General features: G+C 32.2%; 1 protein-coding gene and 1 long non-coding RNA gene across 3 annotated transcripts in view; one reads left to right on the forward strand and one right to left on the reverse strand.

The window, feature by feature from the left end:
• Positions 1 to 4,156, reverse strand: part of LOC105172216 (putative 3-hydroxyisobutyryl-CoA hydrolase 3) — a 38,084-nt gene extending 33,928 nt beyond the window's left edge. The window contains exons 1-4 of the mRNA XM_088886079.1: positions 4,009 to 4,156; positions 2,811 to 2,954; positions 2,664 to 2,716; positions 841 to 921 (exon numbers count right to left, since the gene is read on the reverse strand). Of these exons, the coding sequence (XP_088742205.1) occupies positions 841 to 921; positions 2,664 to 2,702 (120 nt within the window). The 5' untranslated portion in view covers positions 2,703 to 2,716; positions 2,811 to 2,954; positions 4,009 to 4,156. The remainder of the gene's footprint in view (positions 1 to 840; positions 922 to 2,663; positions 2,717 to 2,810; positions 2,955 to 4,008) is intronic.
• Positions 4,157 to 9,699: 5,543 nt separating this feature from the next.
• On the forward strand, positions 9,700 to 12,423 carry LOC110012748 (uncharacterized). Of its 2 annotated transcripts, XR_016067943.1 has the most exons (6): positions 9,700 to 9,818; positions 10,873 to 11,157; positions 11,237 to 11,325; positions 11,434 to 11,705; positions 11,785 to 11,884; positions 11,967 to 12,423. It is a non-coding gene; the product is annotated as an uncharacterized LOC110012748 (long non-coding RNA). The 2 variants fall into 2 exon arrangements; XR_002287970.2 differs by lacking the exon at positions 11,237 to 11,325.
• Positions 12,424 to 17,714: the final 5,291 nt, after the last annotated feature.

A 17,714-nucleotide genomic window follows, 5' to 3' on the forward strand; every position in this document is an offset into this window, starting at 1 on the left:
TTTCATACACCTCGCGATGGACTTCCCCCTTCCCCCTATATCATGTTCCAGTATAAGTTAAAGTTTCCTAATTAGGTTTTCTGAGTTTTAGACACCTATAGAGGGGGTTTTGACGAGAAGATTTTTATAATATATGTGAAAATTAATAGTTATTACATGATCCTGTCTTTCTAGTAAATGAGTTCATAGGTTTGATGACCAATGATATTAGTTGGCTTTAATACCCGATCCTCTGAATCTTTTCGTTCCTTATTTACTTAGAATTTTTAGTTAAAATTCTTTGGAATTTCTTGTATTTAGGGGTTAATCGTAGTCCTCTATTGAAAATTGTAATTTTAGAAAAGGAGTGAGTAAAAAGAAATAACTAATTTGTTTTCCCTAATATATATTGGTATGAGCTGAAAACTTCAAGCTCAAAAACAATATGTACCTTAATTAAGTAGGTGAAACACAACTATATACATATGAACTAAAGAAATCTTAAGGTGTTATAAAGTTTGAATTCTGCACTTATTTGCATTATATTTATCTCCACCTTGTGTATATATTGAAAAATATAGTAAATTACATCGCCACTTCTTGATATTAAGTCTAATTATACAAACACTCCTTAATTTTCAAAAAATTACAAATACACTTTCTAAAATTGTAATCATAATTATAAAAATACCCCCTATCAGAGCAAAATTTTAAAGTACACCCCTAACTAAATTACATCGGCATCCCCCTAAATAAATTTTAACTATGCATGTTTCATGATTAACTTGAAAAAATAACTAAATATTTTTCTATTATAAAGCAAGAAAAGTTGGAAAATCAAAAGATAAAGAACGGTCTCACCATTTCAAGAGTAAGGGAATTCAATTGTTGTGGTCTGTTAAGAATAACCTTTCGCAGCCCTTGATTTTCTTCAAAAAGTACCTAAACGTTGAGAGGGGGGGTGGAGAAGAGGGAGAACAAAAAATTAAAAAAGTACAATATATTGAAGAAATTAAAAACTTAAGAAAATTGCAAAATTTATAGCTAAAAAAATGGAAAAAAAATGCAATTTACCCCTATAAACAATAAAGTAGCAATTTATCTCCTTATGTTATTAGAAATAGAGCAAACTATTCCCCTAGGCCTAGCAGTGCACTACATGAGCCTCATGTACATCTAAATATAATCTTTATCCAATAGAATTATCATACTGTAGATTGATGTGGGAGCTTGAGGCAGCCCAAGCAACCGACAAAGCCCAGGAAGAAGGATGGCAGCCTGTGACGCCCTGGCCATAGTCAAGGCCCAATAAGTCATTCGCCCCAAAGAGCCTGAACACGTGTAGCCCACACTCTAATGTGGTGTGCAACTAGGCCCTTGATCTAGGTGGCATCCGCCTTCTCCACCCAGATAAAATCTACATAGTTGATTTATTAGTTATATTTAGACTTTAGATTGATCAAAATCCAATGGCTATTATATAAGGACATAAATATTATTTTAAATTCTAAATCAGAAAATAAAAAAGATACGTGTCATTCACTAAACGCGTTAGGGGGGTATTTTGCTCTATTTTCAATAAATAGAGAGATAAATTACTACTTTATTTTTCACAAACAGATGAAGTCCTCATTTTTCTTACCATAGGAGGATAAATTTCATTTACCCCTAAACAAAATATCATTTCCCCAGCTTTAAGATTAGAGATTCAGACAATTGTCATACTGAACCCGCAAATACATCCCATTGTCATTGTGCACCCTAAAATTATACTTTAAGTACTTTACACCCCTTAAATACATAAAAGCTTTACATCTTGCAGCCTATAAAGCAAATTCCAGCAAATCCCACGGGAAAATTCGTGGAGACTCATGTTGAACAAGTGCTTTTTTCCCTTTTCAATTTCTTTTTCAAAAAAAGGTTTTGAGTGAATACTACAGTGGGTCTTTGTGACCGTGGTTGTTTAAAATCTCTGTGATCTGTGGTGTGGTTTTGGTGGTGTAGCCGTGGGTTTGGCTATATGTGGTGACTTAGTCTCTGTGATCTTCTTCTGAGCTTTTTGGCTTTGGATCTGGTTTATCTAAGCCTCTTATTATTCTCATATTCATATTCTTTCATTCTGTTAATTTTTGTTTAATATTTCTGGTTATATACTTGGTCTTTAATTATTAACAAGTTTCATAATCCAAATCATTGTAATAGTTGGCTAAGTCTACTTTGTGTAAAGAAAATACCACAAGGTGTTTCCACCCTACACTCCTCGTACTGCTCTTGCAATCTCTATGCATTTCTGATTTTCAAGAAACTACCAACTTCGATTTCTGAACAATGATTGTTGTTTTAATGGTTCTCGTACATGTCAAATGAGACCTCTTACGAAGAATGCCAAAGAATAATATCACTTGTGTTTTTACCATAGAGAGAAACAAATGAGGTGACAAAGCCCTTGCAAAGTCAGGGTCCTTAGATTTTCCCATGGAATTTTTGCGGGAATTGGCTTCAGGATACAAAATGCTAAGTTTTTTACGGATTTCAAGAACGAAAAGTTCAAGAAACAATTTTAAGGTGCATAATGCAAGTTAGATGGATTGGGAGGGTGCAGTATGCTAATTACGCACAAAATTCTCATGGTAAATTACACATACATACATTCATATATATATATATATATTTATTCTATATACCTGACTAAGATCACGATCGAAAGATAATGGGGAGGCCATGGTAATCCCAGCAGCTGTACAATTAATGTTTACAAAATAATTTCAAAAAATTTAGGAACAATAAGAAGAAAAAAGACAAAGAAATATCATATAAGCTAGCAAACTTACATATTTCGGCACAAAGAGAAAAGGATTGCACATTTCCCTCTCTGCACTGTCCATTTTATAAAGCCAACTTCCCCATGGTACGTACGCATTTATTCTAAAAGCTGACAACTCAATTCAATGCTGTTGATGCAGGATATGGGTATACTGTATACACACAGTGATACAGATGAAATAATATGTTTTGAAATTTGTGCAACTTCTATGTTATGTATAAATATACGGGTAAAATTACGTAAATACCCCTCAAGTTTGATTTAATTACACAAATACCCATCTCCTTTAAAAAGTCAAAGTAAATCCTGATGGAGTGTTGATGTAATTTACCTCAAAGGGTGTAGTTATAAATTTTACTTTTGAATAACGGGTGTACTTGTAATTTTATAAAGAACAAACAACGTTTTGATGAATGGACCTAATCTTAGAGGATGCCAATATAATTAACTCTAAATAAATATAAATATGCATATTTGAAATTAATAAAAGTTATATGGCTAAATTACACTGACCTCCTTTAATATTAGAGCTAATTAAATAAATATTTCATACCCTTTTAAAAAATTATGAATATATTTCTTTAAAATGTAGTTGTAATTAGAAGTTGGGCCCTTACTCAGTGGCGAAAATTTAAATAAATACTCCCGTAGTACATTGTATTGACGTCTTTTTAGAGGATGTATCAATAATTTTATTAAAAATAAAAAAATAATATTATTAAGTCTAATTTCAAAATATATGGATGTTATTTATAAAAAGTTATAGAGGGATTGATTTGAGAAAAACAGAAAAATGCTTATATCGAAGGTATATCTTACTATGATTTTTTAATTTAAATTGAGGAATAGTACTATTCATTCAATTATTTTGGCTGACTTTTTGTATTTTTAATTAATTCCTCAAACCGGTGGACAGAAATCTATCTACAGCAGCTTTCAAATTTTGAGACATTTTAATTAACTAAGAAGCATGACCTGACGTGTACAAATATATTTTTATAGGTAAATATTGAAGTTAGGGGATTGGTTCGGCAATAATGGTGAAAGTGTGAAAACTCGAAAAAATACGATTCAACATACAATAAATCCTGATCAAGGGTACACTTTTGATCTTTTTTTGGTCGTTCGAGGTACTCTAAAAAAAATGGGTCATAGAACAAACAAGAAAAATAAAAGGAGGCAAAAAATGTAAATAGTAGTTTTACCCTTGGCGTTCTTATTGTAAGACTTCTTGCGTCCTTTCTCCGAATTCGTTCACGATCTCGATTTGGAGATCTTCCAAAGAATGACACACCACCACTAAAGGATGTGGAGATTTCGTGCTACAAAACCTCAACAGAAGTGCAAAGAACAACAACGTTGTTGATTAACGTTTGACTCTTTGTCTCTCTTTCGAGCTTTAAGATTTTGAAAGAGTTTGGAGAGGAAAAAGAAGAAAAAAATTCGTGTGGCATGTGTGGGCAGCAATTGCTGGTCGGCTAGGGTAGATTTTAGAGTTATATATGTGACTTAGTCACAAGATACCAAGAAGTCTTGACCTAGCAAGACTTCTAAAACCAACCCTAGCCAATTAAGCTACCTTGTGGCCGATTGTGGTGTACCATAGGGCACAAATTCGGGCACACATACCCTAAGAGGAGTTTTGACTCCTCGTTAAGTTAAACAAGATTTTGGGCTTGTATTTTAATAGATTGAATTTGATAATTAAAATTAAATCAAGTTCACATCTAATGGACCTTAATTAAACCTAATTTAATTACAAGACTAACATTAAAACATCCTTTAATCCAATTAAAGGATTCAGACCTTTTATTATCTCTTGTTCAATTTATAAATCGGACCAAGCCCAAGAAAATTAATTCAATTAATTTTAGTGGCTAAATTAAAATTCTAACTAATCCAATTAATTAAATTTCAAGTTATCCATCCAATGGATTGGTCTAAATAAATGATCCAATTATTTATTCTCTCCAAGAATTAATTTGTCCAATTAAATTAATCTAATTTTTTTGGAATTAATTCCAAATTAATTCCTTCCTATTATAGTGGTAAGGTGTGACTCTTTAGGTTCACCCCCAACTAGACTGGGACGTGTGTGACTAACAAATTAATTAAATCTAATCTAATTAATTATTTTCGATTATTTCATAATCGAAAATAACCCGTTACCATGAGTGCCCGTCTATTAACAGTCCATGGCGCTAGAGATTAGATGAATAGGGGAGTGAACATTCATGTTCCGAGTCCATACGAGTACATTCCTACTTTCAACTATCTCTCGGCCGTAGTTAAAGCCATGGAATTGGATCTTGGTTCCCATTCTTGACTAGTCAACTATGTGTGATACTCAAGACGTGTTTATTTTACTGATCCGATCTAAGAAATCTATCCATGATCGATCAATTGCTTTGGATAAAGACTTTTAGAGTATAAATAATCTTTGAGCTCATAGGAGAACTCACTGTTACATACTGAGAGGGGACAAATCCTCTCTTGGAATCTACCGTCCTCGGTACATATTCCGACTGCAGTGGATAAGGCTTATGATGACCATGCCTCACGACACAGTAATTGCTCGCCATATCTAAGATACAGTTTTTGTATGTACATGACTGCAATGATTCCTCAAGCCCGAGGACTAATCTCGTAGTATCGAAATCGGAAATTCCCGTCATACTAACCAAGCTTTAAGAGGCTTCCATATGACGATTCCTGTGAGTCACTTTAGTCAGTCGACTACCTTGCTAATTAGCCCACTGAAATTACACAGACAACCTACGTCTCCTGCCGGTGAAACATAGCTGCAGTACTTAATGCAAGTCTCTATAAGACCCTCGATGCCTTATCTCGAGGTCCTCGACTTTGAACATTTCAGACCAACCTAATAAGAATAACGACACGACTTAAAATTTAATGTAGCTACTCAGTGTGACCTATCTTCTGAAAAGTACGTGGAAAGAAATGAGCTACCTACTCAATAAGTATAGTCAATAAATATATATATACATAATCGCAAGTCAAACATAACACAATCATATCAACCAATCAATATTCTTCAAATAATACCAGTAGATATATGAAATAACATACGCTCATAATCATGTATTAGCCTACTACATAATGGTTTCATTTTAGTTTATGTTTTTAGGGCCCTACTTAACCAATTTGAAATGCATCACTCAATGAATTTGCCAGCTATCATCATTATCTCAATCATAGTACTTCTTTTTTTTTTTTCCTCAATATCACACAAAACAAAGTTCGTATGGTACCCCATCATCACTGATACCATACAGCACACAACTTGTATAATATCCCATCACCAATCATATCTCACATGATATGTCACATCATCTCCATTAATCAATGACAACACACAGCTCGTTATTAATCATATCATCATAAGCTACTATAGTACACCCCCTACTAGTTAGGTAAGCCATCTTATATTTCAATTCACAATAACAATATCATTAACTTCATCATTCAATTTCATTTAGTACTTATTTCCTCATCAATAACTTGATCATTCGATTTCACTGGACAATCAATTATACAATCACATAATCATTCATCTGATTTTTGTATAACACACACAATTCATGATCACATAAACAACACATGTACATATACATCCACACACACATATATATATATATATATATACATATTTTCTTAAACCATAACCATATATAAGCATGTGATGACAAGTCCACCGATAAGAAGGTAGTCCAGATAAATAACCAACAATAAACAATCATGTATACAACCAAATATATACATATCCATATATATATATATATATATATAAATCTATAAATTCAATTAACTATACTTTTCTCAAATCTCAAAATGATTCAATTATCACAAAGAGCTGATCCACCTTCTATCTTGTCGTCACGTCCTGTAATAAAGTATTATACATATAATCAATACATTGAGAATATCATAAATGTTAATAAGATATTAAATAATATTCGTATGTTTTCTCTAATCTTTTAATATTTCATTTATATCGATTCAAACCTCCATTCCATTTTCTTTAAATAACTAAACTTTGTAGGTTTATATTTAATTTAGCAACTAACTCATAAGAATTCAAACCCCTTGTATCTTTATACATATCGTTCTTAATAACATTTATGATAACAACGTTTTCTTTTTAATAATTGTAATATTTCTCAAATAAGAATTTTCTAATGTTTCTCAAATATATTTCCTAAATATTTCTGATTTTCTATCAATTTCTCGTTATTATATAATTTAATCAAACATCATATATATAGTTACGCATTTAGTTAATAGGTCGAATGGAATTGACTAAAGTAACTAGTGATTAAATCTAGCAAATCTAATAATTTAATTAACCAACTATAACATTTTAAAGCAACTGAAATATTTAATTCAACACTAATTTAAATATCAAACTCATAAAATAGTTTAATTAAACAGTACATGGGACAATATAAATTACATTTAGTAAATGACTAATTAAATAATATTATTATATAAATTAATATAAAATTTCAGAATCAAAATCTTACCTCTCTGTTTGCCCGAAATGTTTGTATTAAGTGTGTGTCTGTAATGTGTTTGTGAAAATTTGGAAATGGGTTTGTTTTTCCTTTTTCATATATTTAATTGATTATGTATAGGTATGGCGGTGGGAGTAATGGCCCACCTCATTATAAAAAAGGTGGAATTTGTAATGATTTTTTTGGAACGGTCACAATACACACGATTTTTATAACGGATTGGACGTACTGACGTAATTAAGAGGATAATAAAAAAAATTCTTTTGTAATAGTCAAAACCGTTATGACACCCACTACAAAATTGGTGTGCGCCTAAAACCGTTCCAATTTGTAGGTCATTACTATTATGCTATGGTTTTTGTGCTATTTTTGTAACAGATAATTTTTCAGATATCAAGCAGTTACAACGGCAGTGGCAAAAACCGTTTCAAAGTATACAAAGAAACGATGTTACAAGAACCGTCACATTGTGGACAGTTTTTTTTTTTGTGAAGGCCATTACAAAATAACAGCTACATTTTCTAACGGCTAGACTTCAACGGATACCTTTGGCATTCCAAAAGCCGTTACAAAAGTCGTTATAAAAAAACTTATATCTAATTATTTGATTTTATTTGTTGTAAAAATTCTTATACTAACCATAAATACTCTCAACACTCTGATTTTCGTACATATATATTTGACTAGCTTGTAGATTATTACTCGAAATTTGGACCGTCAACTAGGGTTAATCATCACTTAAGTTAGTTGACCAGGTAACAAAAACTAATTTAATACTTTATTGTGTTTAATTAAATTAATTGTAGTACATTACTTATTAATCTTATTTCATGTTAATTATATATTTTCTCCTAAATAGTGTACGTAGTACCGTAATATCTATAAATATGTAGGACGTCAAATTAGAAAATCAATTAGATATATATTTTTATATCTGAATATAGTGATATATATCTTCATGTTACGCTTAAAACTTTCATAGAATGGGCAAAAGGTCAGTGTAGACAAATGGATGGAAACAAAATTAGGTGTCCTTGCCGAAAATACAAAACCACAAAGTTCAGAGTACAAAATCAGTTGTACGATCTGTGTAATCCCACTGGTTTAATTGTGATCAATCTTTCGATTGCAAACCAGCAGGCTGCAGGTACTTCGCAGACTAAAGCTGGTCAAACTGATAATGAAGATAAAGAGGATGATTAAGACAACTTCGAGGACTACGAGACTGGCAATGATGAATACAAGGCTACATCATGTATTTTTCTTAATGAAAATTTTTCTATTGCAATGTTGTAAAATTCAAAAAATTATAAATTTTCTTTAGTTTTTAAAAAAATTATTATTTGGAACAGCCAATTAAAAACCGTTACAAAATAAGGCGGTCAACAGGTGAAAAATGAAATTTTGTAACGGCCCAATTTCAAAAAAGCCGTTACAAAATCCATTACAAACTAAAATTTTTTGAAATTAAAATAAAAGAACAGGTGGAGATTTTAATTTTGATCAGCTGTTACGAAGCCCGTTACAAATGCAGTTACAATCTTAAATTATACCAGCTGTTACAGAAGCAGCTACAAAAAAGGAGTCATCTCATAAATTCAAATTGAAAAATACGATATCTTTACATCTAGACACTCGATTCATATCAAATGTAAATATATATAAGTATGTGCCCATTCGATCATATTAGACGTTATGATTTTAAATCACATGGCCTGATTTAGAAATACACCATCTTGAATGCGTATTATTACGTTCCAGGAATGATATATTGAAATCGTACACCCAATAAGGCTACAACTTGATAAAATGAATTTTTTTGGTAAGTGTAATCATATATGACGGTTTGATCGTAATTTTGACGGCCTGATTAACCCATACAGTTCAACACTGTAAGATGATAGTTACATTAATGTAATACTAAATTTATGAATATACAAATTTATTGCAAACTGTGTACATCTATTAATGTCAAATAAAAAAAATTATTTTTTAATTGTATTTCAATTATATTATTCTAGTATAATTATACGTTTCCATAGCATTAAATCGTTGAAAATGGTATCTTTTTTTTTGTAATATTTTCAATAAAATTAATTAATTAAATGTTAACGGTTTTTGTAACGATTTTTTTAACGGAATTCACCAAAATGACGTCTTATCATTACATGGTAAATGTTTTTGTAACAGCTTTTTAATCGGATATATTACACTATATAATTTGTAACGATTTTTATAACGGTTTCTTGAATTTTGTAACACTCTTTGGAACGACTTTTCGAACGGCCATGGCCGTTCCAAAATGATATATATATACAACACTTGCAATTTTTTTTCCTTCCTCTTCTTTGTTTTCTTTCTCCTCTACCCACCGCCGCGTGCCGCACCCCACCCTGTCCCACCGCCCCTCTCTCTCTTTCTCTCTCTCTCTCTTTTTTTTTCTCCCTTTCACTCCCTTCCGCACCACCATCTCCGGCCAGGTAAGTTTTTTATTGTTTTAAATTTTATTCTTGAAATTTTAAATGTATGTAATATGTTTTTAAATGTATTAATTTTTTCTTGAATATTTTCAGTAATTATAAATTTTTTTGAAAATTTTGGATAATTTCTAAAAAAAATATTTTTCTGTAATTTACAATAAATCAGAAATTTTCTGAATTTTTTTTATTTTTATTTTCAAATTACAGAATTTTGAAAAAATATCTGAATTTTTTTTTATTTTGCATAATTTTAAAATTTTTTTAGAAATTTTGAAAAGTTTCTGAAATTCTTTTTAATTTCTGTAATTTTAAAAAAATTCATAAGTTTTTCATAATTTCAGAATTTTTTTTATTTTCTGTAATTTTAAGAAAATTCATAATTTCTAATTTTTTATTTTCTGTAGGTTTCTGAAACTTTCTTTTAAAAATTTATACATCTTTCTATAATCTTCTATAGTTTTCTCAACTTTATGTGTAATTTTATTACATATGTATTTTATATAAATTAGAGGGCGTTAATGTAATTTAGAAAATAGGATTTTTAATAAAATTATTATAAAATTAAGGACTACAATATAATTTTTAGGGAAATTATGCACCTAAATAAAATTTTAAGGAAATTAGAGGACCTTAATGTAATTTTAGAAAAATATAAATTTTATAAATTTTTTAAAAATTTAAGGACTACAATGCAATTTTTAGAGAAATTATGCTCCTAAATCAAAGTTTTAGAAAATTAGAAGACTTTTAATGTAATTTTAGAAAAATAAAAATTTTATGAAGTTATTAGAAAATTAAGGACACCAATGCAATTTATTGGGAAATATGTACCTAAGTAAAATTTTTAGAAAATTAGAGGACCTTACTGTAATTTTTGGTGCAATTTGGACTTTATTGCAATTGTTTAGTAAAATTATGCATTTTAGAAAAAATATAAACTTGAATGCAATTTGTAGGCCAAACTTGGACGGTATTGTAATTATTAGAAAAATTACAAAAAAAATTAATTTATTCAATTATGTGTTTTAAATATTAATGAATTTTTATATCGTAGATAATGATGGTCGGTGCTCTGTCACCCTCGGATTGAGGTTGTGGTCGGGGTCGTGGCCTCCCAGCCCTCTCTAGGATGAGTCAGCGGATGCACCTCCAGCATCCCCATCCTCGGACGGAGTCCCGAGCTCCCACCAATACCTACAGACTCCCTCGCAGTGGGGTTAGATTCGACTGTGGGGGCCAGCAGTACACAGGCCCCGACGAAGCCATGGGATGCACCACCACCAGCGCCACTACTTCCCTCAATGGCCCAGAGGCGTTTCATTACTCTTTAGGGTGCGAGGTACGTATAATAATTTAGTGAATTGATTTAATATTTTTTTGTTTCGAATTGATTTTAATATTTAATTATTATTTTCAAGTCCGATCGTGATTTTCACACGGCCATCAATAATACGGTCAAAGTGCACTATCCGCATCCTTAGGCCAACATATCTCAAATCTCACAAAAGTACCAGCTATTCTGGTTCCAAAAGTTGAAGTATAATACTATTTATTTTTAATTAAAATTTATATTTTTTATCGAATAATTATATTTTTTTATTTGTCAATTTTTCAGATGTCGTATTCGTGGGACTGCAATCACAAGAGCATGTTCAAACTCATCAAGTCATAGGCAGGGAAGTTCTTGCGGAAGCGGTTTGCTAACGCCCGAAACCAGTTGGCCCGACTGTTGTGGCTAGCCGAGGAGATCTGGCGCGAGCTCCTGGAGTTCTGGTCGAGCCCAGAATTTAAGGCACAGTCTGCCAGAAATAAGGTCAACCGAGCAGCAAACTCGAAAGCAGCTGCCACAGGAGGTCGTCATCAGTTGAGGTGCACAAGAGAAAGATGGTAAGTATTTCAAATCATATTATTAATTTCATTTAATTTTTTTATTTCTAATCATTTTTTGAATTGATTTTTTGAACAGGAGACAGCTCGGACACCCTGTCACTCAGATGGAAGTGTTCAAGAAGGTTTATAAAAAGGAGGATGACTAGTGGAGTGGACCGAGGGGGAAGGAGGTCGCGGTAAGTAATTAGAAAATTTTACGTAATTTATTCTTTTAATTTTATATTATTTTTTAATCTAATTATTTAACATGTTCGCAAGACATATTCTTGAGAATGATGGAGGAACGCCAGAGCAACAGAACAACAATGAAGCGACTCCATTGTCCTCTCAAGGATGAGTAACCTCAAACGAGCTGCAGGTCTAGATGTAAGCAGTGGGTGGCTGGAAGAGGGGCCGAGTACTCGGACTAGGCTCTGAGGCCCACCACTCGGTTGTTGGACCATCCCAAGCGACCCAATCGACTGCTCCCTCACCTTCACCACCACAGCTGCAGCGCTTCGACATAGAAGATCGGGTGTTGGCACTTTAGCGCTACATCAGAAGCATCGGTCCCAACTGGCCCGATTATCTAGCGCCAGAGCCTCCAATTGATCCCCCAGCACCCAATGACGATGACGAACAAACGACCGCTGGGGATAATAATTTAGATTAGAATTCTTTTTGGTATTTTGTAAATTGAATTATTATTATTTTTTGTTATATTATGTGTGTTTTATATAAATTTATTTACTTAATTTTATAAAAATAAATTTTAAAATATATTAAATAAATAATTAAACAAAATGAATTTTGCAATATATTAAACAAATTTAAAAAATTAAATAAAATAAATATTAAAATATATTAAAAAAATAATAAATTTTGTAATAGCATTTCTAATAGCTTTTGTAACACATAAAAACAATGTATAATCGTCAGGCCATTACAAAGAATGTGCCAAAAATAGTGACAAATTAAAACCCAGGCCGTTCCAAAAATCGTTAGAAAATAAGCAAAAGAATGAATTACAAATGCAATGTCAAAAAAAGATACAAATATGATACAAAACAGTTACAAAGAGTGTTACAAACGCAGTTCCAAATATTTAACAAAATCATACCTAAATGTGTTGCAAAAGCCGTTACAATAATATTTATATCACATCCAACCTAGTAGTAACAAAAGCCGTTCCAACTTAATTTTTTTTCATGTTACTATTTTTGTAACGACTAGAACCGATCGTCATAAAAGCTGTTACAATTTGTAACGACTTTTGTGCAAGCTGTTACAAATACTTTGTAACGTCTCATTTAGCCACAATAGGCCTAGCCGTTCCTTACAAAAAAAAATGCGTTACAAATTAAAAAATGCCATTCCAATGAAATGATATTTTTGTAGTGAGCCACCACATACTTATTCTATATATATATATACATATATATTATTTTGATTTAATTTAAACTTTTTCTAAAATACCCTTTACGTCCTTGTTAATTTTTTAATTAATACAATCTGATCCCAAATATTATAATGAGCTCTAATTTACTCCTTTAAAAATTTAATATATTCGAATTTCAACATATAATTTATTTATAATTAAATTCAATTTTTTAAATAATTACCAATTAGTCTTTCAATTATGTATAGAAACCTACAGACATTACATCATCAATCCAATATTATTTGATAAAGATCGGCGAATGCAAACAACCATTGCAATTGACTTTTGATCACCCATTCCAACAAATATATTATTATAGTTAGTCATAAAAATATTAAGTTTATGATATTATTTATGTTTTTGTTATTGAAAAATTAATATTATATAATTATATTTTCAAAATAAATTGATAATAATTATTTTAATCGATAAGAAAACTATTTACTTCTATTATTTTTAATTCACTTTCTAAATTTAATTGGTACTACTAAATAAAAATATTTTATAAAATTAAAATTTTGTATTTACTATGATTATATTTCATTATCTTGTATCAAGTCAATTAATATGAAAATGAAAATAAAAATAATCAAAATTCAATAGTAAAATAAAAATAATTAGTCAAAGCTCCTTATTTCAGATTTTTTTAATAAGAAGTTCCATTTAATAAAAGATTATCAATATAACCCAATAAGAGATAATATGAAAATGTACTCCAATAATGGTAAAAATATTTTCTTACAATACGATAAACACTCAAGAGATTCTGACTATTTTGTATTTAATCATAAGTTAGACTTATTACTATTCTCAAAATGATAAGTCCATTATATTATGAAAAAGTTTACAGTCTAAAATAATTATCTAATATTAATATTAAAATAAAATTGATTAGTAGGAGCCACCTGACTCAAGTTTTTCAACAATATTTTAATTTAATAAAATTGAGGGTATTAATTTATTCTATATTATATTTTTGTGTTTTTGAAGGTTGGATTATGATGCGTGTAAAAAATGTACGGGTCCAATTGAATATGGATTAGAGCTCGTCGACGGGCAAAATAACTTGCAAACCTGAAAAGCAGGACATGCAAAAAGAGGTTAGCACTCCAATGCTCAAATTCAGTATGTGATAATGAGATAAGAATATTCGAAATAGAAAACAAAATGATTATAATATGTTGATTTATGATGGGATCAAGAATAATATGTGTAGGAAATGAGCTTTGCAACTAAAATGCTTTGAAGAAAAAAAGAAAAACCTCCTCCACTATGAGGGAGCCAACAGTGAGGGGGACTGGTTTCCGAGAAGATTGGGGAGGTGGTTAATTCATGATAAGTATCTCTATGATATCCTCATCCAAACTAGTTGGCGGATGCTGCAAGAGTCCCCCTCTTGGCTTGGGGACTTTAGTGAGGGGAGCAGCCTACATCCTCAAAAGTTTAACTCTTTGGAGCTCCTTGTCCTACCTGGACCCAATGACCTTTCTCCACCTGGGCATGTGCCTAGCTGGTTGCCACGATGGATTCAGGCCTGTAGACTTATTCAGGTTCTATATTCGTTTGGGCTCGTCCTTCACTTTGTTCCTTTATAAAAGAAGGGGGTTGGAGAAAGCCCTCCTTGATGCCTTTATCCATTTTGTGCCTTCTGGACTCCGTCGTTGAGCTACATTTGAGCTACTGATTTGTGACCACACCATTTAGGTCCCCCACCCCCCCTTTGAGGAGGAAGTCAGCATGCTTCTTCTTAGAGTAGGAGGTTCTTCTAGAGGAGGGGAGCTTTTCCATTCCATTAGAGATGATAGCTTTTTACAGGGACCTCCTTGCCTGTCCATGGGGAATTTATAAAAGGCCTTGTTCTTGGGTTTCATGGTTCACTACTTGTCATCTTTTCCTGCGTAGGGCGCTTGTAACCGCCCTCGCACATGCCCTATACTCTTGGTAATCACCCAATGAGAGGCAGTTATTTTTTCTTGACAGAGATTTAAGCACCCACCTTCTCCTCCGTTTTCTAAAACTCTCCCTCTTCTTTCCCCCACATCTAGAGAAAGTTTTCCTCCTTAGCATTTTTCTGGCTCTTCCTTTCTTGTATGTTTTTTGGCCTTGCTCCTTCTTTCTCTTCTTTTCATCTTCTTTTAATTTTGTGTGTGCGTTTCTTCTGTGTTAATGGCTTCTTCAAATAAATCTGTAAGATTCATGAAAGAGAGGTTGGCTGGCGTTTATCCTTCCAAGGCTACTTTGTAAGGATAGGCCCAAGCTCGTTTGCTTTAATAGGGCACAGAGGTGAAGCCTAAGGCAGGCTGCCACTACCACTTGTCGCCTTATAGATGAATCTTTAGAGGGAGAAGAGGAAAACCGGGGGAGAATGAGGAAGACGAGGGTTCTTCCCCCAGGAGAAGAAGTAAAAGACAATCCAAAGGGGGTGAGTGATGAGGAGGAAAGGAAGGTTGTTGTGTCTGTGAGGGACTGGAACCCTACCTCTCTTAAGCTGGCTAAAGTCCGTCGTTTGATGGAAGAGTTTGGGATTCCTTCTAACTATAATTTTTATGTCCGCTCTCCCTATAGTCACCCTGACTCCCCTCCTCCTGGCTGTTTGTGCTTCTTTTACCACCCAACTTCGAGCCGGCCTCCACTTTCCCATCCTCGGTTTCTATGAATAAGTTGCCCCCCCTTTTCAAGTCTCTCTCAACCAACTGGATCCGAACTCTTTTCATCTAATGGCTAGTTTCGCCATATTTCTTATGTATAACTGTGCCTCTGTTTCCAGTAAGGTCTTCTTTTAATATTTTCAATTAAAGCATCTTGAGCCTGGGGTTTTTAATTTCACCCCTTGTGGTGGGGTGCAATTTTTGTCTGCTTCTAATTTGCCCAAATGCTGGAAGGGCAGCTTTCTTTACGTTTTGTCTCCTCGACAGTAGGCCTTCCCTCACTAGTGGATCCCTGATCTTCCTCTTGTTGCTCCCTTTGCTTTAAAGGATAGGACTTCTGCTTTCTTTCTCCTTCTAGATGAGTTATGTAGCACCCCCTAACGCTGCTAGAGCTATATCTTCCCTAAACGTCTTACTTAAAGTAATCCATGTGTTTATATATATAAATTTGCACATAATCATCTAATCAATTTACATACGTAATTACAACACGTCATAGCAGGTATTATCAACCCACAACATTATATATATATAGACATATCAAACACCACAAGGTGATTCATCACAAGTAATCCGTACGCTTATATTCTCTCTGTACAAACAAAACGTGATTTGTACTCTAACTGACTAAGAGGATAAAACATACTGGCCCGACCTGCTTGAGTATAGCGCATAGACCTATTGTTCAATAGTCAGACACCTCAAAGTCTACTTCTGAAATAAAACGTCAACAGAGGGATGAGTCTGCCACTCAGTAAGTAAATAACCAGCCCTATCTATTTATGCATATGAAACACAGCCCAAACAAGATAAACAGGCAACACGCATAGAATACAATCAATTTAATTCCAACATAATCAGCATTATTACACCACATGACTATCTCATAATAAGACAATTAACCAAACTTCATTTTTCCTAGTTTTTTTAACAGAAGGTGATATTGTGTTTTTCCCATCAACTCAATCTCACCGTTATATAAATTCAAGTGAATCCCCTCGACAGGCTGGCTTATCAATCTTGTTGCACACATAGCTCTTTCATTTCGCACATAGCTTTTTCATTTCGCACATAGCTCTTTTCATATCATGTTTTCGCCTTATAGGCTTTTTAATACATCAATGGGTATTCACACTACAATTATATTCAATTTCCACCACTCCCTCCTTGTCACATATCACCATTCTTGTAAGCAACTAGTAACGTAAAGCAATATATCAACTTATTCTCATTCCAGACATCCACAACGCATCAAACAACAAACATAATGTTTCGACGCATTTTCTCATTCTACGTACACAATATCGTCAATCAATCAAATCATTTCATCACTCATATACTTTCAGATAAATCAATGTCAGCATGAACCACAAATTTATATAAAAGTAAAACCACAAATAAATGGGACATATATAGATAATACTAATTATTTACTTACCTCAACCTTACAACGCTTTTATTTATCCAATAGGTAGTGGTTCGGTCTTTTCACTTTACCCCCGTATCCTATAATGAGTTATACCACACACAATTAATATATCAAAAATATCGTAATTTTTTTTAAATATAATATTGAATATCATTTGTACAATTTCTAATAATTCTTTAGTATTTTATTTCTATCGAAATACAAATCTTCGTTTTTCCTCTTTATTAACATACTATTTATTAAATATAATTTTCGGAATATTTCTATGAATTTTCAATCAATTTCTCGCTATTATACTCTTTAATTGAACAATAATACATAGGATTGCGTATTTGGTTAATAATTCCGATGGAATTGTATAAATTAGCTATAGTAATATTCAAATCTAATAAATTTAATAATTTAATTAACCAACGATATCACTTTTATATCCACTTTGATATTCAATTTGACACTATTTTAAATAGTCAAACTCGTAAAATATTCCGATTAAATAATAAATCGCTTAG

This window comes from Sesamum indicum, linkage group LG10 (genome assembly GCF_026168435.1).
Source record: "Sesamum indicum cultivar Baizhima isolate 11 linkage group LG10, ASM2616843v1, whole genome shotgun sequence".
Classification (NCBI taxonomy): Eukaryota; Viridiplantae; Streptophyta; class Magnoliopsida; order Lamiales; family Pedaliaceae; genus Sesamum; species Sesamum indicum.